The 26,525-nt window shown below is 38.2% G+C and overlaps 1 protein-coding gene across 4 annotated transcripts in view; it reads right to left on the bottom strand.

Annotated features, from left to right (window-relative positions):
• Nucleotides 1-26,525, bottom strand: part of cntn4 (contactin 4) — a 147,188-nt gene that overhangs the window by 74,475 nt on the left and 46,188 nt on the right. For all 4 annotated transcript variants that reach the window (XM_035389277.1, XM_035389276.1, XM_035389278.1 and 1 more), the window contains exons 4-5: nt 16,597-16,772; nt 4,910-5,005 (exon numbers count right to left, since the gene is read on the bottom strand). In XM_035389277.1, coding sequence (XP_035245168.1) covers nt 4,910-5,005; nt 16,597-16,772 — 272 coding nt within the window. The remainder of the gene's footprint in view (nt 1-4,909; nt 5,006-16,596; nt 16,773-26,525) is intronic.

Here is a 26,525-nt window from a genome sequence, read left to right as displayed (position 1 = left end):
CTTCAGTCACAAAGACTGCTCAACTGGCTAGTGTTTAATAGCAACAGTGACTAAAGTCACATCTGCATTTAGATCTATGGGAAAGACATCAGTAAATAGAGCCAAAAATTGTGGTCGAAAGTGCACATTTGATGACTGTGATGCACGTGCATTAGCGCTATATGTAAAGAAAAACTGAAGGGCAACTCATCCTCAGGTGACCGAGAATATCAATGCAGGATGTGATCACACTGTGTCAGCAAGAGAGATATTACAGTAGGCTTGCAGTGCCTAAACCCCTCATTACAAAAACAAATGCACGTTCGAGAGTTCAATGGTAGAAAAACCATAGGCACTAGTCTACAGAGATGCGGAAAAAAGTGATATGGTCAGATGAGTCATCCTTCACCATATTCTCGTCAAGTGGTTGTCGAGTGAGTGCATGTGTGGCCTACACTAAGAGTGCAGGCCTGAATGCTTGACCCCGACAGTGAGGGGGTCCAGTGGCTCTCCTATGCTGTGGGGGGCATTTTTATGGCATCGTTTGGGTCCACTTGTCCCCTTAGAGGGAAGGGTCACTGCAAATCAATATAAAGTTATTGAGTGATCACCTTTATCCTATGATGAAACATTTCCATCCTGATGGGAGTGGCCTCTTTCAGGATGAAAATGCCCCCATCCACAGAAAACGAGAGGTCACTGAATAGTTTGATACGTATGAAAATTATGTGAATCATATGCTATTGCCTTTGCAGTCTCCAGATCTAAACCGAAATTAACACTTATGGGAGATTTTGGACCGATGTGTTAGGCAGTGCTTTCCACCACCATCGTCAAAACACCAAATGAGGGAATGTCTTTTGGAAGAATGGTGTTCCATCCCTCCAGTAAAGTTCCAGAGACTTGCAGAATCTATGCCAAGGCACTAGCTGTTCTGGTGGCTCGTGGTGTATCTTACGAAGACACTTTATGTTGGTTTTTCCTTTAATTTGTCACTCGTCTATATATATATATATATATATGAATATGAATACCCAAGAGGAAAGAAAAAATTCTGTCTTTGTGAGGCTTTAATTTCTTCACATCTTATTTTGGTTGATTCAATGGACAGGGAAATTCAACCATCTTAATTCAAAATGTAAATTCCCAATGCAAACATTAGTCAAATCTCTTAGGAATCAAAAGGCCTACAGTGCCTATGAGAGAATGTATAATTCAGATGGAGCGACGGGACAACTAATAAAAAAGAGGCGATTCAAAATGTAATACCCTTTAGTACACAGCCACGATTAAAAACTGAAACGCCTTTTCGACAAAGTAATACTGCTCAACTTCCCATCTGAGAGCCGTTTGAATACTCCCTCATATAAAATCTGACTTCTCATTTTGTCTTTTGCTCTTCTCCAGTGAATTTGTTTGTTGAAATTTACAACAGCCTCCACATACAGCCAAAGGGATCACAGTTTACAAAACAATAAAATAAAAATGGACTGAAAAAACAAAACAAAAAAAACAGTTAGAAATTAACTAATATAAGTTTTAAAAGAAGACAGCCCACATTGCATTTTAAGGCTGTCAGTGATTAAGGTTCACTTTTCACTCTAAAAAGTGCAAGGATACACATCTCCTGGAGCTGACAGTTTCACTGTGCGAGGTTATAAACACATTTGAAGCACTTTTGAATGATCCAAAACAATATTAACAACACATTGTGCTGTTAAGGCTAAGACCGTCAACACCACAAAAGGCTGCTGCAGCACATGTTTAAAAGTTAATTATATGCAATCACATTAGCACATTATAATAAGCAGCTTCCACCAGACGGTGACAAGTAATGAACAACCCCCCATAAAAGAAGCTGGAGGAAAAAGTCTCAACCCACTGCAGGAGCTGATGGACGAGAACGGCCCTTCCCTCAATAGTGGAGAAGAATAATCAATCACTCAATCTAGCTAGTGGGAAAAAAATCTCAACCACAGGACCTGGTGCAGGGTAATTAGTCAATTAGTCAACCCCCTCCAAGAGTGTGTAGACTATAGCCGCGTTTCCACCAAAATTACCCGGAACTTTCAGTCCCAGGAACTACTTTACCAGGAACTAAAAGGTTCCTTCAGCCAATGGTTGTCTGCGTTTCCACCGGGGTCTAAAGTACCGCGAAGATTAGGCAAATTAGCCCACTGACGTATGAAAAAGCAACGTTGTCGTCGGTCCGTCTGTCATATGATTTCTTCCGTAACCCCATACTACCACCGAAGTAGCCTACATTATTTTCTAATAATCGGGACAGCCCGGAGGGGTTTATTCCACTTATACAACGGGTTACCAACAATGACTATATATGGTTACTTTTGTATTTATTGATTTTCATATATCCTCTCAAACACATTCATTATGTTTTTATGCGAACATTCGCTTTCATGTCTTGACATCCGAAGCGACAGAATGCATTCACATTTATATGTATAACTGGCAACAACAGCAGAAAACATGCACACGTTGTAAACAATTTGCTGTTTGATTACTTTCTCGTCGTCAATTCCAGATAGGCTAATGGCAAAATGACAAGAATAGAACGAAAACTCGCGTGAAAATGTAAATTAGTAGTGGCACAGCCACCGTTTGCTTTCCTTCGAAGTTACTGCTAGCCGAGCAGCGAAGTGTGCCCTCCAGATGCGAACCATGCACCATAAATTAGTCCATAGTCTTCCTGGTCTTTTCGTGGGATTGAAAAATGGCAGTAAAATTGAGTAAAATTACGGCAGTCTGAAAAAGCTAAAGGGAAGATTACTAGAATTAACCTGTTATTTTACCCGGATAAAAAGTGCAGATGGTGATTTCCAGTTTGCTTGTACTGTGTCACCAATGTTAATTATGCAGAACTACCGCATACCTCACATAACTGTATCAAACGTTTTGAGTCAATTACAACGGGCTAACAAAGAAAATCCGGAAGAAAATATTCAGCAACCGAATTAATCCGTTTGAATGTTTTGGTAGCCTACGTAATATGCTGTCCCAGCACGAATGCTTAGCATTTTATAAAACGAATACTAAAGCAAGAAAAGAACAGAAGAGCACACGTTATAATTCCAAGACGTTGACAGGCTATAACCAAAACTAGGCTACTGCGCCGCATAACGTACAAGTTTGATTTGAAGTTATTATGAAAATAAATTGGTTTGCCGCTGCATATTTTCAAACATGGCGGGTAATGGCGGAAAATAAATACAACACAAATGCTGCGAGTACTCGACCAATCAGAAATGTTCAGCGCTGCAAGCTCCACCCAAAAGGTTCCTGTACTTTCGGAAAGTACTACCCCCCGAGCAGGAACGTTTTGGGGGGTAAAACAAAGCCCCCAGAACTAAATTTAGACCCTAGTTCCTGCGGTGGAAACGCACTGAGTTCCTCAAAAGGTTCCTAGTTCCGGGGTATAGTTCCTGCGGTGGAAACGCGGCTATTATTAGCTCAATAGTTCAGGAACTAGCAGGATGGAACTGGAATGGCATGACCCCCTACAGGAGCTGGATGAGAATGAGGAAGGAACCCCCAAAGGAGCTGGCATCTGGTAGGCCAATGGCTGAAGCTACCAATAAAAGCTGGGGGTGGATGATGGCTTCAATTAGAGAAAGAGACAGAGGAGAGTGGCTTAAATTGCGGGATGGAGAAGAACAGCTCCCAAAATGAGCAGATGGAGGAGAATGAATTGACCCAAAAACAGCAGGTGGGGGCTGCTTGGTGGATCCTCCTTTTTAAAACACTGTTCTAATGCATGGAGGGGCCACGCGGTCCGGGATCGACTCCCAACTATACCAGTACCGACTGTAGCTGGTAACTCTTCAGGGTGACACAAAATTACCCAGGGTTAGGGAGAGTTCAGTTATGAGGGATTTGCATCACAACACTCTCTACTGACCCCCTCTGATTGACTGCATGCCCTCAGTCTTCTTTCTAAAGCTACACAAGTATCTTCCTCCGACTCATGTCTGTGCAAGCTTGGTTTGTGTGCTTAGTGTGTAAAGAAGCAGCTGGCGACTTCACACACTCCAAAGGAAAATGAGAACTCCACTATCACGCATTGGCTGTGGAGATTGCAGCATGAGAGTGGCTGTATAAGACTGTGCATTCCAAAACTGAAATAGTAGGTGAGAGAGCATTGATGCACCCCTAGAGAAGCTGATGTCCAAGAATGCAGCAGCACCAAAAAGGTAGTCAAAATGGTATAGAAAATCATCAACCCCCAAAAGAAGCGGGAAGAGAAGAATACATTGACACCCTAAAAGTAGCTGGTAAAGAAGAACAAATCAATCCCCCAAAATCAGTTGGTAGAGAAGAATGTATGAACCCGGAAAAAGCAGCTGGTAACTACCACCGGATGTGGAGAACAGCTGAGGGCTCCCTCACTCACAAGCCCTGTGTTGTCAGTGAAGATGAATGGCTTAAACCTGGATAAGATGGGCCACAAAACTAACTTGGCCTCAAAGGAGCTAGTAAATGAGGGTGGTTGCTATTGGTAACATCTATGGTGAATGACAAGCAGATGAGTGCAGACAAACACCAGTGTCTCAGGAGCTAGACAAGCCCAGACTTGTGGGCAGGCCTTTGGGAAGGAGGTGTGAAATGACCCAGGGATGTAGAAGGGAGAACAGACAAGACAACATGCAACCTGAGAAAACGCCTTATAAATCTGTATGTATGGAGAGTCAGCAGAATGTTCACCAGCTATCTGTCACTGCATCCGTTGAGCTGAAAACAAACTTCCCTGCTAGACATGCTTTCATATGAATTCAGGGGGAAAACAAATGTTCTGTCTATGCACCTACTTCATATTTGACACTGGTGGTTCTGTCATGCAGACATATTCCACGCTGTTTTGCAGAGTCAAGCAAATATAAAGGAGTACAAAAAACAGCTTAAATCACTGTCTCACCTCCAGAGTGGGATGGGGGTCCACACAACAGCACCACTCCCTGTCCTTCACGGACCAACACAGAGCTTCTTCTGTGTGTTTTGAAGTTTTCCAGGACTGGTGGGAAAAGGCAAACAAAAAAGAAAGCAGTACCATATTAACTCAGTACTAAACACAAAAACATTCTTTTGAGACCTGTGGCATTTCTAGATAAGCTGCCTTGTAAACAATATATATGCCTGGATTCAATCAACTTTTTCCCTGACTATGATCATTCATAATTTTCATTTTGAAGAAAGTGGGGCCAGGGGGGATTGGGGGAGTCTATTTGTTAACATAAAAAGGCCAGCAAAAGCACATGTTCTTGCCCCAATATTACTATTTTATCCCTGTTTTTCTGCCGGGTTGGTGGATCAGGGACAAGATCAGGGGGTGCAGACTGACACTAGCACATGGCAAAAGTTATTAATTTTATTTGAATAGCTACCGTACAGCACGTTTTGTTAGTTTTTGGACTTCAGCACATTTTCAATTCTTTTTACATTTTTGCTATTATTACATTTTCATGGTACAATTTTCTGTAAAAAAATATTTAAGTACAGCAAATGCTTGGCATGTCTACTTAAATAAATACCAAAAAATGGATTCATCCTGACCACAGATGAACACACATTTCTATGATCTAAGCACTTCAAACATCACAAATGAATTGCTGTCGCCACACAGTCTCGTGCAGCAGCCTTCAAGGATGTGGTTTAAAAATCTCTAAGTAAGATGCAATGTTGGATCATGCTATACGCATTCATTTTAATGATCCCTCGATCAATACACTTTCTCTGAGCACTCTCTTTCTCTCTCTCTCTCTCTCTCTCGCTCTCTCTCTCCCTCCCTCTCTCTCTCTCGGCCTGTCTTTGCATGGAACAGGTTCATTATACACTATCTTATGTAGAGATAATTCTATTAGTTAATATAATATAATGACTAATCACATGTCCCCATGGCAACAAATTGGTATTATGCTAATCACTGTCAAAGCGCACTATTTTGAAGATTAAATTTATTAATTAATTGATTTATTGCTGTTGTTATTTTTCAGATTTTTTTTTTAATCAAGACTTATGTGTGGTGAAATGATTTACATAATATCTGAGTGTCATCACACTCTTCAAAGATTCTCTGAATCAGAGATGATTTCTGACATATTTAAATGCACCAACTGAAGAAAGGAAAATCTTTTTTACTGTGACAGAATATAAATAGCTCTGGTAATTACTAGCTTTATTCCGAAGTCCACTTCAGCTTAAATAAGAATCCACTCTCAAGTCTTTGATTAAGCACTGTCTGGCTGCAATGAAAATCTAAAAATTTTTTTAAGTGACACAATTTGGTGCAGTTGCGATGGCGATGCCATATTGGACTAAACATACTGTTGGTAAAAAGCACTGAGAAAGAAACCGTGAGCCTTTTTTTCAGTCTATAGCCCTTCCAATATGCAGGAAAAAAACGTTTTTTAAGTGTAAGTCACACATGAATGACTTTAATGGCTCCAGCAGTTATCAGGCCTCCTTTGTGCTTTTTTTCATCACTATCACCTGCAAAAGCATTACAAAGCAATTCCAAAATGGTTTAGAAACCAAAATTACCTTTTTATTGAAACTAATTTATGTTTGACCATTGATGGGAAACAATAACAAGATGGTACAGTTTCCCATATTCCCCCAGCTACATTTGAGCTGTGCATTCCTGTAGAGGTAATTTTGAATATGCAATACACTTCATAGATGAGCTTTCAAAAGAGTCTCAGAAGAATGGGAGTGGAATAAATACATTCCAATCAGGAAGTTCTCAAAGCCCCTCTACAGCAAAGAAACTTGTGTTTGAATGAGAAATAATAGCAGACCTTTGAGATGAAAAGAGAACGGATTGCAAACAGATAAATTAGTTTTGAGTCGAATCTGCAGCTCATATGTAACATTTTGAAAAATGAAAAGGAAAAACAAAATAACAGCAAAGTGGAGTGACGCTTCATTCTCTCGTCTTTCTTGATATTTCTTCAAAGAGAATTCCATTTCTTTGTTTTGCAATATTACTGTTAGGGATGATGGTTGTCGTAAAGCCACCGAGATTACATTTTTTAGTGTACAGGTACAGTACTCTTTTGTTCCGTCCTCATCAGTAAAAAATGATGTCTTGCAGGCTAGATATGCAGTAGGAACATGACAGGATGGCACGACAGAAATAAAGGACAGCACTGATTTTTGGTGAGGGATGAGCATCTTTTGCAGAATAAAAAGAAACGGAAATAGCCAATGACATCTGTAAAGAGCAGGGATCCCCAATCAAATCTGAAAAGGGCCGATGTGGGTGCAGGTTTTTGTTTTAGCCCACCACTATAACACCTGATGCAACTAAAAAAGCAATCATGGTCTTCAATAAAGATCTCCATAAGTAGAATCAGGTGTCTTAGTGCTCAGATAATACAAAAACCTGCACCCACATCGTCCCTTTTCAGAAAAGATTGTGAACCACATATACGATGAGATCATGCATTTGAAATGCACGTTATACCAATCGGGTTAATTAACCATAATTAACCTTGCTCTATAATATACTCCATACCGTTATGTCACCTCAAGCAGTATAGCAGGCAGTATAAAGCTTTGCTTTCAGGGCAAATCAATGGTAAATCTGCAGCACTACAGCCATCTCCCTTTGAAACAAGATTGCTGATTAGTTCTGCTTCAGGAATGGATTTAAATGGAAAATTACTAGGCTCACTGATTTATGAAGAGTACTATAAGGTCAGCTAATAAATGTCATATTGGCTATGGGACAAGTCTATTAAGAGGCTGGCTTTAATTATTTCTTAAAACATAAATCTCCTTTTAACCCTGCAACACGCTTTTGCTAATAGCAATTTTAAACTCTTTAGCCCTATTAGGAAAAAAAATGCGATTCAGCAATTGATGTGCATATACCTCAGCAATGAAACCTTTTCTTCAGGGATCTCTAAAACAAAATAGTAGAACAAGTGGGACTTATACTACTGCCATTGTGGATAATTCAGTTTTATATAGTTTTTTTTCTGCTACCTCCATCAAGAAATATGCCATAATAGGATAATAGTAACCGCTCACAAACCCCTCACACACAATGCTAATCTGATTAATGGTCTGTATTTATTGGATTCATTTAATGTTCTTAATATTTTAATAAAAGTGCTATAATTCATTTAAGAGGCCCTTAATTTTAATGGCGTTTTCTCAATATTTTTGATAGCGTACCAACTGGTAGTTGGTAATATATTTTATTTTACACCTTAAAAAAATGCAAAACAACTTTTCAGTCACCACCATTACAAACAAAATAAATGGGTGCCTGTAGCTGGAAATAACAGAGCATCTGAGGACTGTGGCTCTTTTGTACCCCTGTGCTGCTCTCAGACTGGGTTTTCCAGTGGAGTGGTCTGGAGCGCCCTGCAAGTCATTTTGACTGCAATATGGTTTGAATCAATGACTTGCAAATGTCCTGAGCATGCGGGCTCTCAGGCGAGTGTGGTTCTTAGTCTAGAGGGTCCAATCTTGTGACGGAGGAATGGCAACAAAGAGTTTTTGAGTGGCATCGAACCCACTTTCATCAAAACGGGGGACGGGATATCAGATAAAAGCCTGAACGAAGCCAGAGCCTGGAGAACAAAGTGGACAAAAGCATCGGACATCTAAGGTGCTGAATTAATTAAAAACAAGAAGGTATTTTAGAATCATTTTGGGTTTCTGTGCTACAGATAAAAGCAGCTGGAACTTCAAGTAAGCACACCAGGCTCACTTTACTTGGAGAGTAGCACAATCTCAATGGCAACCCCTTTTTGATAGCCAATGTTTTAATAAAGACAAGGATACATCTTGATGGAGACAGCATATAAAAGGAAAACTAAGATCAATAAAACGACTAACAAATGAAGCTAGATGTCAAAAATAATGTTTTTTTCCTGCCAGTGAATATCTAAATCAAGGAAATCATTTCAGAATAAACAATAATTGTGCTTTATCTTGAATCATTTCCATTCATTAAGTTCCGTAAGCAATAAAATACGCTATTATTTTGATGCAGAGAATGACCATACAGACTGCACACATCCATATACGCAACAGGTGCCTGTTAATTTTGTGTCTCTCAACTGTTCATTATTCTTGATGTTACAGCAATGCATTTTAGATTAGAAATATATTTACTTTTTTCTATATAAAGTATTGTCTCTATGTACATATAGACTTGTTTTGACTATATAAAAGTATGCTCTTGAGGACTGCTTCATAATGACGCCCAGGATATAAATAAATGTCACTCAATGTTAAGGACACAATATGTTGAAGTTGAGATAAGTGCTTAATATAGATGCTAGTTAATATTGACACTGAAAAAAACACTCCTCCCCCCAATGGAAATATATATTTTATATATGCATTTTCACAGAGTCCCATAGAATCCCACTAATTTTAGTAAGAGATGATTTAATGTGATATTGTACCCATTAACATCCATTATGGTAAACACGATATTTCTATACTTATAGTGATCCATGTTCACCTCAGCACACCATCAGCCCTGCAATATGAGCACTTTAAATGTCACTGCACATTATCATAACTCATATAAAGTGTCTGAATACAAAGACAAGTCATTCATTAGATCTGCCCACTGGACTTAATCATGATTATGTTCTTCGGGTTATGTTACTCTCTAAAAGGATGATTTGGTGGAAGATTCCACATTATTACCCTTTCAAGAGTAAATTATCAAAAATACTAAAAAAAACCCCAGAAAATACAGCCCATTGCTCTTTTCAGCCACTCACAACAGTTATCTATGCATAAATACAGTGACATAGACAGTAGTATATTGAGAAACAATGGAAAAATCCAACAACGGGAGAATAAATAAAAATGTAGCTTAGTTCAGTGCACTTGCAATTACAGGATTTCATGACTAGAAGTAATAGTAAAAATGAAAAGAAAAATTCACTTGTTTTTCACTTTTTGGAAACAGCCATTGCTTTGACATGCCTTCTGTTTTAAAAGTAAGCACTGTAACTGGATGTTCAAAGTCCCTGGAAATGATGCAGACATATATAATCGCATGGTTTTTGTTAGACATAGGACTGCTGAAAATGAAATCTTAAGTCTGTTGCTATTAATGATCGACAGCCTAAATAAATAACATATATTACAATGCATTAATGGTTGGTATATTATTCTGGAGTGGAGCCAAGGGAGCAGCTTTCAGTTTATGAGATCCAATAAATAATATTTCAAAGGAAAGCTACTGAACTTCAGGATCGTGCAGAAGAAGTAGTGTATATCAATATTCAACCAAAGATCTGAAAGACTACATGGAATGATAGGGCCAAAGGTGATTTTTTTCTTAGAACCCTACAAGATTAATCAGCATGAGAAAGCTCCACAAAGACTGTGTAATGCCACTCAAATTACAAGATGGCACTCTAATAATAGCTAGCTATGTAGCCCATGTGAATATGTGATTAACTACCAACATGGGCTATATAGTGGTTGGATTTCCAGTGTACAATGCATTTACTTTGGTTTCTTATTTCTTAAAATAATGGGGTTTCATAAAAATCATTTAATTGTAAGTGAATAAGTGAATTAACATGATATAGAAATATATTTGATAAGGTGATATGCTTTGGTTTGGCATTCATTCTAGCTGAGTTTAAAGGTCAGCGTGGGAAAACTCAACCTTTGCCTGTGCTAAACAGCTCTCTGTACAAGGCTCCATTGGAGTTTGGAAATTTGTTGGGCTGTGTAAAAGCGTGGTGATTTGTTTTTTAAAACTAGGAGACACCCTTCTTGGCTTCTGTTTTTCTGAAGAGGTTCCCTGGAGATGGAAGATTCTAGAGGCTCTGAGCTTAAACTACTGTTTTATCTACAATTCTATCTGCATGTTAAAGATGATAATGTATATACTGCACCAGCACCTGTTTTATTAGTTTGTATTCGTTTCTGCAAAGGAAATTCTGACAGTGTCTTCCGATGTGTCAACTTCCTGGCTGCTGGCTGCACTAGTTATTTCTCTATCTTTTTTTCTAAACTGCAGGAGATAGTGGCTTGCTAGACACCGCACCCTTGTGATCTGACTGAATTGTGTGTACCTTGATTGTATTCCACACTTTTGTATATTCCAAGAAATAACCCCTATTTCCCACAAACTGGTCCTTAACTATGGAAATAAAAGAACTATAAAAATGGTTAAAAAAAATAAAAATAAGTTAAAAAAAAGTGGACATTAGCAAAATGACGGGTACAATATGCCCAGTTCCGGATATCAATGTCCCTTCAATTCTTCCACACCCTTCTAGGAACTGAGAAAACCAAACAATGGGACCACCAATGCAATATTATACTGTATGTCAATAGTATACTTCTAACTAATATAAACAGGAAAATGCAAGGATAAAGCCCTGTTGGTAAAGTCATTAAAGAACATGGAATGTAGGAAACCTTAGATAACCTAATCACAGCTCATAAAAAGATTAACGTAGACAGAATACAATGGATGAGAAAATCAATCATAAAAACATTAATGTCCTTCACCATGAAATATGTCTCAGCAAATATACCTAGCAGCTATTTGCACTTCATTAGGCATGGATGCGCACTGTACACCGGTGGCTTTCCTGAGAGCTACACAACAGCTGAAGAATTATGTTCCCGTTTTATTTTGGATGGAATGTGGGACTACCGTAACTCCTCTGTCCTGCAAGTTTAGATATCCCACCAGTTAAAAAGCGTCCACCTGGCGACAGAAACTGCAACAGCAGCAATTCTTTCAGTTTCAAAGAACAGAAGGCAGTCACTGAACTGCACAGAAGCTACAAAAACCCATACGTGGAGTGGTGATTTTATGGGCTAGTGAGTAATAAAAGCATGTGTGTGTGAGTGTGCGTGTGCATGCGTGTGTGCGTGTGTTTGAGTGAGAGAGAGAGAGAGAGAGAGAGAGAGAGGGAACGAGAGTGAGAGAGAGAGAGAGAGAGAGAGAGAGAGAGAGAGAGAGAGAGAGAATAAATACCAAATACTTTGAGACTGAACAGTGTGGTTACAGGAGTTACACTTAATTTGTATCAAAACTGGTGAAATTATTTCCTCTGGGACATGAAGCAGTGAAATAATTGTATTATGGATCAGTTCAAAGCACATCAGTATATAAAACAAAGGGAACGTGGGACTCTATGAATGCGTGTATAAGTAAAAACGCACAACACAACTACAAATATGTTGCAGTATCAATCAAAATAAATTGTGAAAATTAATTTACCACATACATCTGTAGAGAGCAAAAAACTGAATTGGTGCACAAGTTAGATACAGTATTAATATATCACATATACTCAAAGGAATCAAGATGACTGTTCATAATTTGTTGGTAAACCTTCTTTTAAATATTGCTGTTAGATAACATCATGAATATGAAGAAAAATATAGGTATGTGAAATAAAATATGAATGTGTATCAGAGATAAACAGCCATACTGAGCAAATATTATAGTAGATAAGGAATGATTTCATCTTGAATTGTCCTATAAGCCCTCTGGAAGCCAGTGTGCTCTGTGTAGATCCAATGAAAATTACCTTGTCGAGTTATGTGTCAATATTACCTCATATCCAAGGTGACAAACTACTTTAATAACATTTTAAGAGATGCCTCAGACATCCTGGGGGGAGGGGGGGGGGGGGGTTGTCTGTTATATGCAATTGATTGTAATAAGAATTTTGTGCACTGGTTATGGATATCAAAGGAAAATGCAAATGTATTATTTAGTTAACAAAATGGCATTATAAGATATTTTGTGAAGGAGTTATTTGGTGGAGGTAGCACACACGGCTCTGTTCTTAACATGCACTAAATGGATGTACACAACAATTAAATTAATGAACAAACAATCTCTGGTACAGTAAAGCAGCAGAACTGAACCAGGCAAAACATACACACACACACACACTCACAAACACACACACGCACACGCGCACATGCACACGCACACGCACACATACACATACAAATATAAACACACACAGGCGTGAGAATTTAGATGATCAAACTCAAACTCTTCAGTATAAAAATATATACATGTTAAAAAGCTGCAAAGCATTTTATACATGGTGAAACAGAAAATAGGCCTGGATCCAATGCACGCATCATTGTTAATGTTTGTTTCCAAAAAATTCATGTTACTTAAAAAAAAAAAAAATCAATGTAAACTAAATATTTTTCATAATTTAAATTCATTTTTGCAGTCATGAAACTTGAAAGTGACTAATGCTTGACTTCAGTTCAGGGTCAGTTAAAAAGAGCCAATCTTGGCCATAGACTGCAGACTACATACCCATGAAAACCCATGCCAAAACAAAACAAAACAAAACAAGAAAACAAGACCAGGTCAAAGCCTAGTATATGGCTGAACCTAACACACTTCATCCGGTCAACCAATGGTGTAACTTCATAACTCGTCCGACCAATGGTGTAACTTCATCACTCACTCAGTCACTCACTCAGTCACAGACATTCGTGTTTGTAGGGCGGTCCAGCCAAAAACAGATGTAGCCACACATAGATGCCAATTTGCAGGCTATAGGACTTGAGGGGATTCACCACCCCTCTTTTTTATGAGCAGGTGCATCTATATGCCATTGTACATTATGGTGTCTATGCAACAGAAAAGAGAGTAGTCATGATTCAACAGAAGACGTGCAGGCTCCTATAACTCAGCTGCAGTTCATGCCTCAGACTGTAGTCAGACACAAACCCTTGTTCACAAGGGCATCATCTGTGGCCTGCATTAAATGTACACTAAGAGCAGTGTTATGAGATAATCTGGGCATCAGCCATCATCCAGGATATAGGCTAACCCTGAGGGTTCCCCTTCCCATTTAGACTCCTCTAATGTTTATCCCAGATGCATCGTTCACGCTCACAAACACCTGCATCAGTGGTCAACCTCTATCAGCATTAGCCTACATTTAATATGCTGTTTGGAAGACATATGATGTTTCATCACTCTTTTGTCAGAGTCAGCTGACAGTCACATGTGACAGAAAGAGGGTGGAAAGAAGTAGGCTACTATTTAACCTTGCAACAATACTAAATAAGAGTTAACTAGGAACCAGTGATTACCTCAGCATGTTCACTGAAATACACTTTTGACAGATTGTTGGGCATGTCTAAAATTAATCAATTATATAAGGTATTCATAAAATTGTATCTATATCACATTTAATAGCTGCTACAAAAAATTATTCTGAACATTTTTCATATTTCAGAAATTAGACATGAAATATTCAACTAATTTGTGAAAAAAATAGAACAGCACTAAAAGTAGCCACATTGCAAGAAGAAATAGTGACATGTTTCAGTCTAGCTATTTTGAAAAATAATAGATGGTGGTCTGCCCTTTTTTGCAGACAGAACTAGCATATACAAAATAAGGAATCGTTACCTGGCACACTTAAAAAAAATGAGCAAGCAAAGCTGTAGCTTACACAGCTTTACAACTATTAGCACATGTAACAAACAGAAAAGACAATCTGTTTTGACATCTACAAGGTCTTACTCAGAGTCTATCATCTATATTTACAGTTGAGTTTTTTTTCTCAAAGGTATTTCATTTTAAGCATTGCTTAAGTACTAAAATAATACTTTCATAACATTAAATCACATCAGCATTAACGGATATCTTAAACAGCATTAATATTATAGAAAATAATCTCATTCATTTTATTTGTAATAGAATATAAACACAATATACACAGATTCTAGCAAATCAGATTTTCACAGCCACTGCCACTCCTAGTTATACTTCTCAATATTCAGAACTACATATAAAAGAAAAGACAGAAATTTAATGTTCTTTACACCACAATATATTCGATGTGAGAGTTATTTCCTAGGCAATGAATGACAGGGTTTTCAAAGGCAGTGCAATTAAGTCAACCCAATACATGAAATAAATAAATAAATAAATAAAACACAGTCAAATTTCTGTCTCTTAAATTTTTACTCATATTTTTCATTAACCAAAAATGCGAAGGTAAAACTCCAAAATAATTATCACTAAACAGCTCATAAAACAGTTCATAAATGAAATTATTAGTTTTAATATGCATCACTTAGAATAGGTGGCACTGATCAATAGTTATAAATAAGGAGTATTTATGGTGAAATAACATATTTCAAAATCCATTCAACCTTCAGATATTGTGAATATGTTATTGATTTGGCTAAAATGTCTTGTATGTCTGGAGAGCAAGGTTATAAAGTTATATAAAGTTATACAACACCAGTTTCACTGAAAGTTTCACTACTTACAGAAGGGAAAAAAATTCTACAGCCATAAAAGATTTTCTATCACTGCTAAAAGTCAGATAAATAATCAAATTGAAATGTGGCCTGTGGCGTGCACATACATCTACACCCAATCACCGTGCCTTAATTCTTGGACTCTTGGAGCTATTTTATTGACCATCTATTGACTGCGCATACCAACTCCACAGTTTGCACGTATTTTATTCAACCCTGTAACAATACATAATCTGGGCATTTAGTAAATGGTTCAGAGAATAGCCTACTGACCCAAACAAATAATTTTGATGAGCGGTACAAAGCTATATTACAACCAGTTTTTTTTGTTTTATTTGGTCCTGTAGGACACACAACTCCAAGACCAAAGATTCCAGCCGCCGAAAGGCATTGTAGCCAAGGTAACACCTACCATCTTTGTCAATGAATTCAAAGAAATTGGTATTTGCAATAAAGACTAAAATCAGAAATGCCTACAAATGCACGGTTCACCCATGTAAGAAACAAATAAGACAATTTACTCTTACATACTGGCAACATTGCCCTTCTTGCTTTTTCAAAGCTTGATGAAATACGCTTAACCATTGTCTATTAGCAGAAAATGAATTGATCTCTTTGCATGCTGTTGAAAATGCCACACAAGTCTTCAGTTTATATATCAAATTAGAGGATACACACTCCAATAATATCCGATGCCCTTTAAATTATTCTCTTGAACCTATGCCATTCAATCATCTTCTGAAGTTAATTAAGCAATACCAAGAGTAATAAAGAAGATGGATGGCAGACGGTCACTGGAGCGTGCCCTCGCCATGTGACAATGGTGAAAAGCTGGTAAGGTCAGACACCAGCAATTGATGGAACTGTCAATGCATCCTCATACAGGCACGGTGGTTTCCCAATGGAACTGGATCATTCCTACCCTGCATTGCCAGGCCTCGGGGACAAAACAAACATGCGTGGAGAGAAAGGACGGCCTTGTGTTGAAAGTGCCAATCAGAATTCAACCTGCAAGGGGCCCATTGTTCATTTGCTGTCGATGCCATAATTTCAAACAATTATCCAATTGAGGGTAAGACACTCCCCAACCCCAGCTTCATACAGTTTTTACTGCGCCAGACCACTTCCACACAATCCCACCATCTCTATTAGCAAGTTGGAGATGGTGTTAAGCATTAGCTATAACAGAAAGGCCATCAGAGCTCTGAGGTTCATGCTATTTGATAATACTCTGCACTTACCCCACTGAGATTTCCTTTTTTCTAACTACCAGCATGAACCTTCAAATATAAACCAAAAAAAACAAAAACAAAACAAAACAGAAAGTTCAGGACTTACATGCAAAGGTTAGACTGGCCTCTCGGCTGACAATGGTCCCAAATGAATTTGAAGCCAGGCACTGGTACGTTCCAGCATCTTCGTCTTTATTTAGACGGCTGATTCGCAGGTTTCCTCCTGATAGACTGTAGCGAGCACCTGATTTGGGGGCAATCACTGTGCCATTCAACTTCCACCTATCAAACAGAGCGGCAAAACCACAAAATGTATTTACAACAAGCAAACAGATTTTTAAAGCAATGCTTCAACTGGGTGAAGCCACAGGTTGCTGCCAGACAGAAATTTGGTTGTCAGGGAAACCATACAAACTGGGTCTGATGGATGCTGTGGAGACTCAATTATTTGAAAATAAAAGTAAACAAACAGGTGTGTCTAATCAGTTGGGTACCTGCACTGTAGCCCTGCTGACTATTTTGACTACTTACCCTCCTTTTCTTTTTTAATATGAAATTCTGAACAGTTCTAAACTAATTATATATATATATATATATATATATATATATATATATATATATATATAATTCTGAAATGATCACACATGCACACACACAGACAGAGAGAGAGAGAGAAACTAAATACTGAAGTCTGTGAAATTAGTCATGCAGCTATTTGCATTTTGCTACCCTCAAATGTCAACACCCACTCACAACTCAAATCAGAATATGAACATAGACACAGCTGAAAACAAGATCTCTTTACCATTTAAAATTGTAGGGTATTCCAATGCAGTAAATGGTAATCTTATTAATAAATGTTAAATACAAATATTTTATTTACAACCAGGTAAAGCCTTAAAGAAGTTCATTCATAGCCATCGTAAGCATCCTTCATGCAAACAAAGCATAGAGCTGACCCCGACTTGTCCTCTCTCCATTACTGTCTTATTTTTTTTTATTGAGCTTTTCTTTTTAGTATTCTATCGTTTTACCGGAGTCAAGCATCAACAGGGTAATACATAATTTTCCAGATTTTCCCAAATTTTCCTGCTTTATTTCCTCTGCTATATGAAATTGTTCATTGTAAAATCACTATCTGATCACATTTTCATAAATGGCATGATAAAAAAACTGTATTAACTGTTAGGATTATCCCTTATAATGGCAATTTGTATGTTCAATGATCACCAAAATAAAACACATAAATCTGATTATTTAATCCATACCAAGTAATTCCATCTAAACTTTAAATTGTCGAAATAAGTGCCCAAAGACAAATATACACAAATGCACGTCTTTTTTCAACATAAAAATAGACTGGCGAGTTCATTTTGGCACCAGGTGAAATAGCCAAATTATTTGTAAGGGTGAAAAACGAACAAGTCTGAGTCAGCTTTAAGAGAAAATTATGATTGGACCCATGCCGAGGAGTTCTGGTGATGGAATTTCTGTTCAAACTACTTTACATTACATTACAGGCATTTAGCAGACGCTCTTATCCAGAGCGACTTACACAACTTTTTACATAGCATTTTACATTGTATCCATTTATACAGCTGGATATATACTGAAGCAAAGAAGGTTAAGTACCTTGCTCAAGGGTACAACGGCAGTGTCCTTACCCGGGAATCGAACCTGCGACCTTTCGGTTACAAGCCCAGTTCCTTACCCACTGTGCTACACTCCGCCCTACTTCTTTTCCCGGTCGTCTTCATGGGGTATACATTTTTATGCAGGTGACATTTGGTTGTTATATTGCATGGAGTAAACTGCACCAATCAAGGTGTCTGGGTGTGAGGAAGTAAGAAGGGTCACACAGGTATGGGACTCCCTTTAGTACGCGATTCTTTACCATTGTGACAAAAGCAATGCAATTATATAGGGAGATCTGTACTTAACAATGGATTCAGTTGGATTCATTGGAGCATGATAATTAATTTAATTACTATGGTTTTAAAACACATATTGCATCAAATTCACAATGTTAGCGAAAGAAAGATCTGTAATTGATTGTCAGCCCACTCACCTGAAGGGGGCAGCTGAGGACATAATACAGTGGGCCTCCTCCACAGCTCAAATTTGTCTCCTAAAGAAAATGGGCTACTCCTTAATTTGAAAAGGCTGACAGTCTCACTGTTCAATGTCAGTCTATGAGCCGGTGAGTGCTGCAACTTGGGACACAGTCTAATCATCTAGAATTGAGTCTGGCATCTTGGCAAAAGCTGCCATGATGTCTGTGACACTACCTACCACAAAATGCTGCCTAGTTTGAGGCCATCCATCTTGCAATCCACCTCGTCAAGCAGCATAATGGTGTGTCTTAATCATTATAGAGCAGCTATTAGACCAAATCTCGTGTTCTTAACCTTTATATTCTACACTAGAAAGCATGGTTATCATTGATGTTAGAGGTGATCAGTGAAGGGGATTATTCATTTATCAAAAGAGCAGACCCTTCAACCCTACCACATCTACAGCCTTTGTTATAATCATGTGAAAGAAAAAAAATCAATAATGGTAAATTCTGCTATGGCTTTGTGGAACTGCAAACGCATAATTTATGTAATGTACAGCATGTGAAAGCACAAAGCATTTACATTTTTTTATCAATAATGTCCAACCCCATTAAGATGAACCCAAGGAGAAGGCTTTAAACAGATGAGTAAGCATTATTGGGGAGTTTTAATCATTTTATTGGGAAATGGCCATTGCAAATCATGATTAGGGCTCGGCTGATTAGGCCCTGATTATTTCCTTAGAGTGAGTGGAATAATTGATTGTCATTATTGGGCTGTAGACTGCTACACAAATAAGTAATCTGTCAAAAGTTTCTTCAAAACATCTTCCTCTGAAAGATCAAGGTCTTCTTGTGAAAGTAAAGAAAGTTCATTTAAAGAAACACAAAAAGGAAACAAGATCAAGAAAACACAATTAGACCTAACATAAGAACACCGTCTCACCTATCAGCCCCTGCTTTATACATGAATGGCTTCATCATTATTAACTGAGTGGAGATACTGCTTGTCAAAAACCAGACAAATACAGGCAAATACCCACTACAAAGACACATAATGGAGGAAATGAGATAGTGCTGTAATATGGACTGGATCTTCCTGAAAATTATGTTCACTCATTAAGATGCACTGAATAGGCAAATTACAAATGACAATGGGATGACTTCAGTTACATTTATATTTGAGACATTTAGCAGATGCTCTTACCCAGAGAAACTTATATAGCTTTGCATACAATCCATTTATATGGCAGGATATTTACAGAAGCAGTAATGAATACCTTGCTCAACATATAAAGAGAGTACTTCACTGGGGGTTCAAACCAACAACCTCAAAGTTACAAGCCCTGGTCCCTGATCATTATACAATGCTGCCACTCTGTTTGCGGAGAACATAGCACCTGATTCATGACATTGCCTCTCAGGCAGTAACTACTTGTAATGGGCTCCAAAAATTACAGGTTTCTGCCTTCTGTGCTGCAAATGTCATCTAACTTGTAATTTAGAGGGCAGTTTTCTCACATTCTCCATGGTTTCTTTTGTTTGTAACCCCTTTGTGCTCTGTGTGGGTTGTCAGCCATTAATTAAGCCATTACATCCAATATATACCAAGAGACACTTTTCAACAACATCTGATTAAAATATACTGCAGAATCCGTCAATTCTGTCCAATAAAACCAGGATAAAAAATAGTCACTGTTCAGCTGACATTAGCACTATAGAATACAAAAATGTTGTAGACATTGATAGTAAAAATGATTTATTTAGTTTGTATTTGCCTCTAATTAATCAATGTTTCCATTCGGTAAACACGTCTTGTGATATTCACTGCTTAATTCATCTAAAAAATTATTTTTTTCCCAGGTTTGGGTAAGTGTGCTGGGTTATTGAAGGAGATACATTTATACAGTGCACGTTCAGTGATTTGTTCACTGAACGTACACAGTGAACATGAGCCCTGAGTGACAGACAGTCGCTGAGTCACTCAAGCCCGCCCCTCTCCCTCTCCCTCCCTCGCATGTCTTGAAGTCTCGAAGTAGGAAGTAGTACCGATTATTTTATTTAATAATTAGGTGTCGCGAAAATATGTGCTGTCCATAATAGGGTAGGACTTTGTTATAGCAGCTTTCAGTTTGCAAACGGTGTCTTTATCCAACTAAATTCTCAGCTCACTGGCTTATCCTTCACGAACGACCGTTCTCAGTTCACTAGTTAGCAAGCTGAACTGAACGTTTGGCTTGTTTCAGTTCAGTGAGTGGGACTACGCAGTCGGAGCTCCGGTCAAGCACTGAACGATTCGGTGAACGAATCTTTTGAACAAATCTTTTTAATGAACTGATTCTAATGATTCAGTACACTGAAAAGAACTGCTTTGCCCATCACTAGTTAAAACCCAATTGTTTTAAAAACTAGTGTCCTAGCAGGAACGGAGGGTTCGCTTCGTTACAGTTTGATTTTAATATTATAAGGACCTTTTACCTTTCGTAAAGTAATTGTGATTAATGCGGAATAGAATATAATGGGGCTTTAAATCAGTGAGGTACACTAATTAAATGCACTAATCTATCAACATTTAAAGACATAGTTAATCCAAATAGTATAACATTTGATTATAATATAGGCCTAATGTTACAAGAAATTAAACAACCATCTCCATACCCCTTCTCACCCATGCTACTCCTCTTTTTAACTTGCCCGCCACAGATACAAAATCGCCGAACGCGATCACTCTGACATGATACACGCTCAAAATGATGATAGCACTGTCACACACATGCGTACCATGATGACATTTTAACATTTAAAGTGAAATACTGCTTTCACAGCTTTTTTAACCTAGTAGTTATACATCAACTTGGAACATCACAAAAATATTGAAGTATATTCCGTATTCCAGAAGACACAAATAAGCCTCCAGTCAATTGAGCCAAGTGCAAATTCAGGTCATTTTTTAGTGATTTGAGTGTGATTCGTGTCCAAATCTAAAAATAAATGAATAAATAAATAAATAAAAATATTTAAGCTGTAGACCAACATAGATTTTAAAATCCCCCTTGGTTTAATTACTTTAATGTATAACATTTTTCTTTCCAGGAAGTATTCAAATTAAAGATGAAATGCTTCATATTTCATACGAGTACACTTAATTTCCGAGCATGGTTAGTCAAAACTTGCGGGTGTAATCACAGCAACAACAATGTGGATATCTAATTTTCTATTGCTTTTAATTTACCCTGCAGCAATTTAACTGAGAATCTAAGTGAAAAAGAATGCTTTGGTAACTGTTATCAGCTTTCAGCCTCAAAGCAAAGGGCAAACACATTTGGAATTCCTGGTGCTGGTTATATACTGTATATATATTTTTTTTTTCAAATGTTACAGGAAAGTATATGAGACTAAAACCTGCTTTATGCAGATTGCAGTAGTGAGTTCCACCTCCAGGCCTAATAACAGAAGCAGACTTATAAAGCATACTCCAAACTTGCTTTGAGCTCCATTTGAGCCCTAGCATACTTTTCATTACAGCTTATTTTCCTCTAAAACAAGTTCTGAAGTGCATATCGGTGATTCATAGGGAGAACCCCTCCAGTATCCTGTTGTCAATCACGTACAAACCACCGCTCGGCCCACACTACAGGTCCGTACAATTAGAGGGACGTTACCCCACAAATCGCCTCATTTCATCCTGACCTCACTTCCACCCCCAGCTCTCCACAGACCCCCATCCATGCATTTCTAGCCTTATTAAAATTGAATAGCAGGAAGGAGAAAGGTCTATACACTCACATAAGTGCACCAGCAGCAGTTCACAGGCTTTACTTTCGAGCAAGAACTACAATAACATTAAATATTTAACTGCGCAATGAACAATATTACTTAGACTATCATAGTCCTTGTTACTGATAGGATGTGAAGAGCTTCTAAATGTTATAAATGATGGGGGAAATGCTGCTCATCAGCTAAACCATTTAAAACTATAAGGCAAGATGCTTCTGTTGAAGGGTTTTAGCTCAAAGCAATTGAATCCATTAAATATGCAAGGAGCCAGCACGTCTGATGGTGAGAGGGCACAACAGTTTATTTCTTAGAGCCAAAAATCAAATTAAAATCAAAAATCTAATATTTTGGCAATTATGTTACTGCACAATTATGTGCAGTACAATTTAATTATGCTCAGTATTTATATAAGCACAATGAACATCACAAATCTCATTCTTAGTTTTTCTTTCTTTTTTCATCAGGTATATAATTTTAGTTTTCTCCCAATACTACTAAGTTCTCCCCAGCTGACCACAGCCTAAGCTCCATCGTCATTGTGTTAGAGCAGCATCCTGTATGCTCTGTGTAAGACCGCAGGCGTTCAGCTGAACAGAGGAGTTGCTAGTGCATGATGAGGTGGGGGAAGGTCTGGCAACTGAAACCCTTCCTTCCTCTCTTATAGCCAACCGTGTGCTGCACCAAGTGACTATGAGTTGCAGTTGACTGACTTCTGAATCATGTTGTGCTTCACTGGAAAAAGAAGTGATTTATGTGAACATTCCCATGATTTCAGTCTTAACTTTAATTTTGCACACAGTGCGTCAATGTGTGGAACAGAATGGCTGAATGTGAGATTTGATGTCGAGCTACAGTATATGGACCAATTCTATTTCTAGATCATTGCATACCTGGGCATGACCTTGTTCTATGTGAAAGACACTGTACTGAACAAACTGGCTGTGTTGGTTTCATTTAGTACCCATGCCTAGTTCACAAGAACAGCGTGAGTGCTGTTAAACACATATATTAACTGGACTGCACGTAAAACGAGAAATGTTCAGGAATGGAATGAAATGCAAAAAGGTATAATCAAATCCACAGAAAAGAAAATGACTGGCTTGTCATCTAAATGGATGTGCTCCGTTGGCTGCTGTCCAGGAGGTCCCAGGATATGATTACAGATGGTTGAGTTTGAAACATAGCACAAGCTGAGAAAATGTGTGCTTATGTTTTGTTTGACTGTGGAAGCCAAAAAAAATTGAGGCTGGGAGGAGAAGGAATGAAAGTTGCGTACCTCAGAAGTATGACCATCTTATAAATATGGGGAAAAGAGGATGTCTGAACTCCAACTAAGGAGGGCAGTATCTTGAAATGGAAATGTTTCAACTGTGATGTGAGCAAATAATATTCAAAAACAAATATATTTTTTTTCAGCACTGTAAACTGAAATCTTGGTGAGATGAAAGTTCATAGTTATAGTCAAAGCACTGCCACTAAACTGTTAGGGATTGCAATAAATGATACCTTACACACATGCACTGCATAGTCATTATCCAAAATACACAATTGTCTCCACAAATATGGTTTCTTAAGATCAGGTACAATATTCAATGTTTTAAAATGGCACCTCGGAAATGCATTATGAATTTTTACTCACAACACCATGAAAACTCCTAATATTATGATGATTTTCATATTCTGTAGTAAATGCAACATAATTAGTAATAATGCACCATGAACGATTAGGTGTTTGGACGCTCAGCTGTGTGTCTTTGTGTGTGTGTGTGTGTGTGTGTGTGGGGGGGGGTTAACATAGCTGAGCTGAGTTGCAATGCACTTCATTGCTTTTCCCACACAATAGCAACCATCACATCCCTCCAGTTGAGATTACTATGGAAATATCCTAAATCACACTTCTGCAAAGGTCTATTTTACTGCAACACTCAACCTTTCAAAACAGAGTTCAAATTGGTTTCTATTTGTGTAAGAGATGCATAACTGAAAAAAGGGTGAAAGAAACAGCAGATAAAAAGGGCAGAGAATAAAAATAAAATAAGCTCAAGGAGGTGATGAGTCAGAGGCCCTTTCTGAGACAAGGGCCAAGGTGCGGTGTTGTCTTATGCAGATCCTGTAAAACTTCAATATCACATTCAATATTTCTTTGTCTTGCATTATTGCAGAAATTGTGTATTGTTATTGGAATTTTTCTGCATTTCGGAAACTGTAGGTATCTATTTTTTTCTTTGCGTCTGAAAGGATATAAGCATGCAGATTGAGAGAGACAGTGTGATAATCACTGCCAGGCTGTCTGGTTTGACTTACTTAGTGATTGAATGAATCAGGGAGTTTCAGATCATACTAATCAAGTGTCACCATGGCAAACTCAGAACGGCTCTCAGTAATGGTGGGTCTGAAGAGTCTTGATTAAGTTAATTGGTCTTTGGCTGACAAAGATAGAACTGAATCTTTCTGGAAAGACAGATGCTTCCTTGGTGACATCTAATACAAATAATGCTTAATCCAGCAATGCTTGGGATGGGGATGGAGTAAATGCCTCTGTGATTAGACACAAGGGACTGAGGAAGACCAGGGCAAATGAGTACCTTGCATTTACTCTATTACTGAACACTGCAACTGAATAAATAAATTAGCATGACTGATGCTGAGAACACACGCACATGGACACACGCGCGCACACACACACACACAAAGTGTGGGGTGGCATGATTGAAATTCTGATTTAACAGAGGAGTCGGTCAATGTATTCTTATATTGGTCAATCAAATATTCTACTGAACTGCCACAATTCACTGAAGGTTTGTTTGCCTCTTGGTTTAAAATGCACACTCAACAACTGAGATATGATATAAGTATGTTTTATACTTACAGGTACACTTTTAACAAATGTACCCTCAAAGGTACAATACTGGGCTTTGTGAGACCAGATGTATACCTTAAAAAGGTACCAAGTCACTTCTGAGGTGCTATTTCGTACCTTAATATGGTACAGCCCCAGCGACAAGCACCTGTACTCTTCTAAGAACACTTTTGTACTTTGTTTTCTGTGTCTGACCGATTGACGATGAAGGACTAAAATACATCTGAAATAATAATGTTATTTTCCCTAAGCCCAAGTCATCCACTATAATACTGAAATAGAAACAATTACCACATTCTGCAGCAGTAAATCAATGAAATTATACAACATCTGTGCAAGTCTTATCTAAAGAAAGCATGCACAATAAATACCACGGATTATCCATCTCTGCCTAGTGGCTTTGTCATGCTACATGATATGCAACTCATTCAGGCAAGGGTTGACAATGGCTATGAAATATTTAAAGCTAACATTACTGTTCAATAAAGCATGCACACATGCTGCAGAAGGTAACATAATGCTGCTAACAAACCACTGCCCAGCCGAAAGTGACTATTATACAAGACTCTGCTTCATTTGCTAAATACAGTATTTGCTTTCCACTCTCATGTTCAGAGATGGAGCATGCCACCTGGCTTATCCTCTTGTGGCATGCAGTAAGGTTTGTTCCCTTCCCTTGACATCCTAAAGCCCAAAAGCTCTGGCAATAAGCCAAATCAGGGCTCAAATTGCAAAACACGCTACTACAAAGAGGTGGCTTTGTGGGTTGGTGCAGAGGTGTTCAGTTGGAGAGAAGCCCTTTGAACAGAACTAAGGATGAGCAGTGTTTAAACCTCCGAGGTCAACACGCCATGCTATATATGGCCAGGAAATGTGCTGTAAATGAACTCTGAACACAATTTACTCTAAGGTAGTTACGGGAGAGAAGGCTTTTCGGCTTCTGTGAGGCAGTGCATACTCCGACAAAACAGCGCCGAATCGCTGGCAGGGAACAGCTGATTAGGTCATCCTTTAAGCTGGCTGAATCCCAAGTATTAAATGCGCCAATCCTTCTAAATCTTGCTTCAGCAATTCCCGTGTACAGACATGATTGATTTGGACCTTGTTGTTACCAGAGATACGACATGCTAACATATCGATAGGCTAATGAGCCACGCCGATGAGGAAGAGCAAGAACAATGATCTCTACATTCAGACATGCTTTGTACTTCACAGCTACTTTCTGTAATTTCTCTAATGGGAGAAAAGAATGCTTTAGCATTTACATAACAGCAGCATCTCTCTGCAATTATGATGAGGTATGTGGTAGTACAATATTTAAAATGACTGCCTGCTCATTAGC

This window comes from Anguilla anguilla, chromosome 13, assembly GCF_013347855.1.
Source record: "Anguilla anguilla isolate fAngAng1 chromosome 13, fAngAng1.pri, whole genome shotgun sequence".
Taxonomy (NCBI): domain Eukaryota; kingdom Metazoa; phylum Chordata; class Actinopteri; order Anguilliformes; family Anguillidae; genus Anguilla; species Anguilla anguilla.
This window is presented reverse-complemented; position numbering and strand designations above follow the sequence as displayed.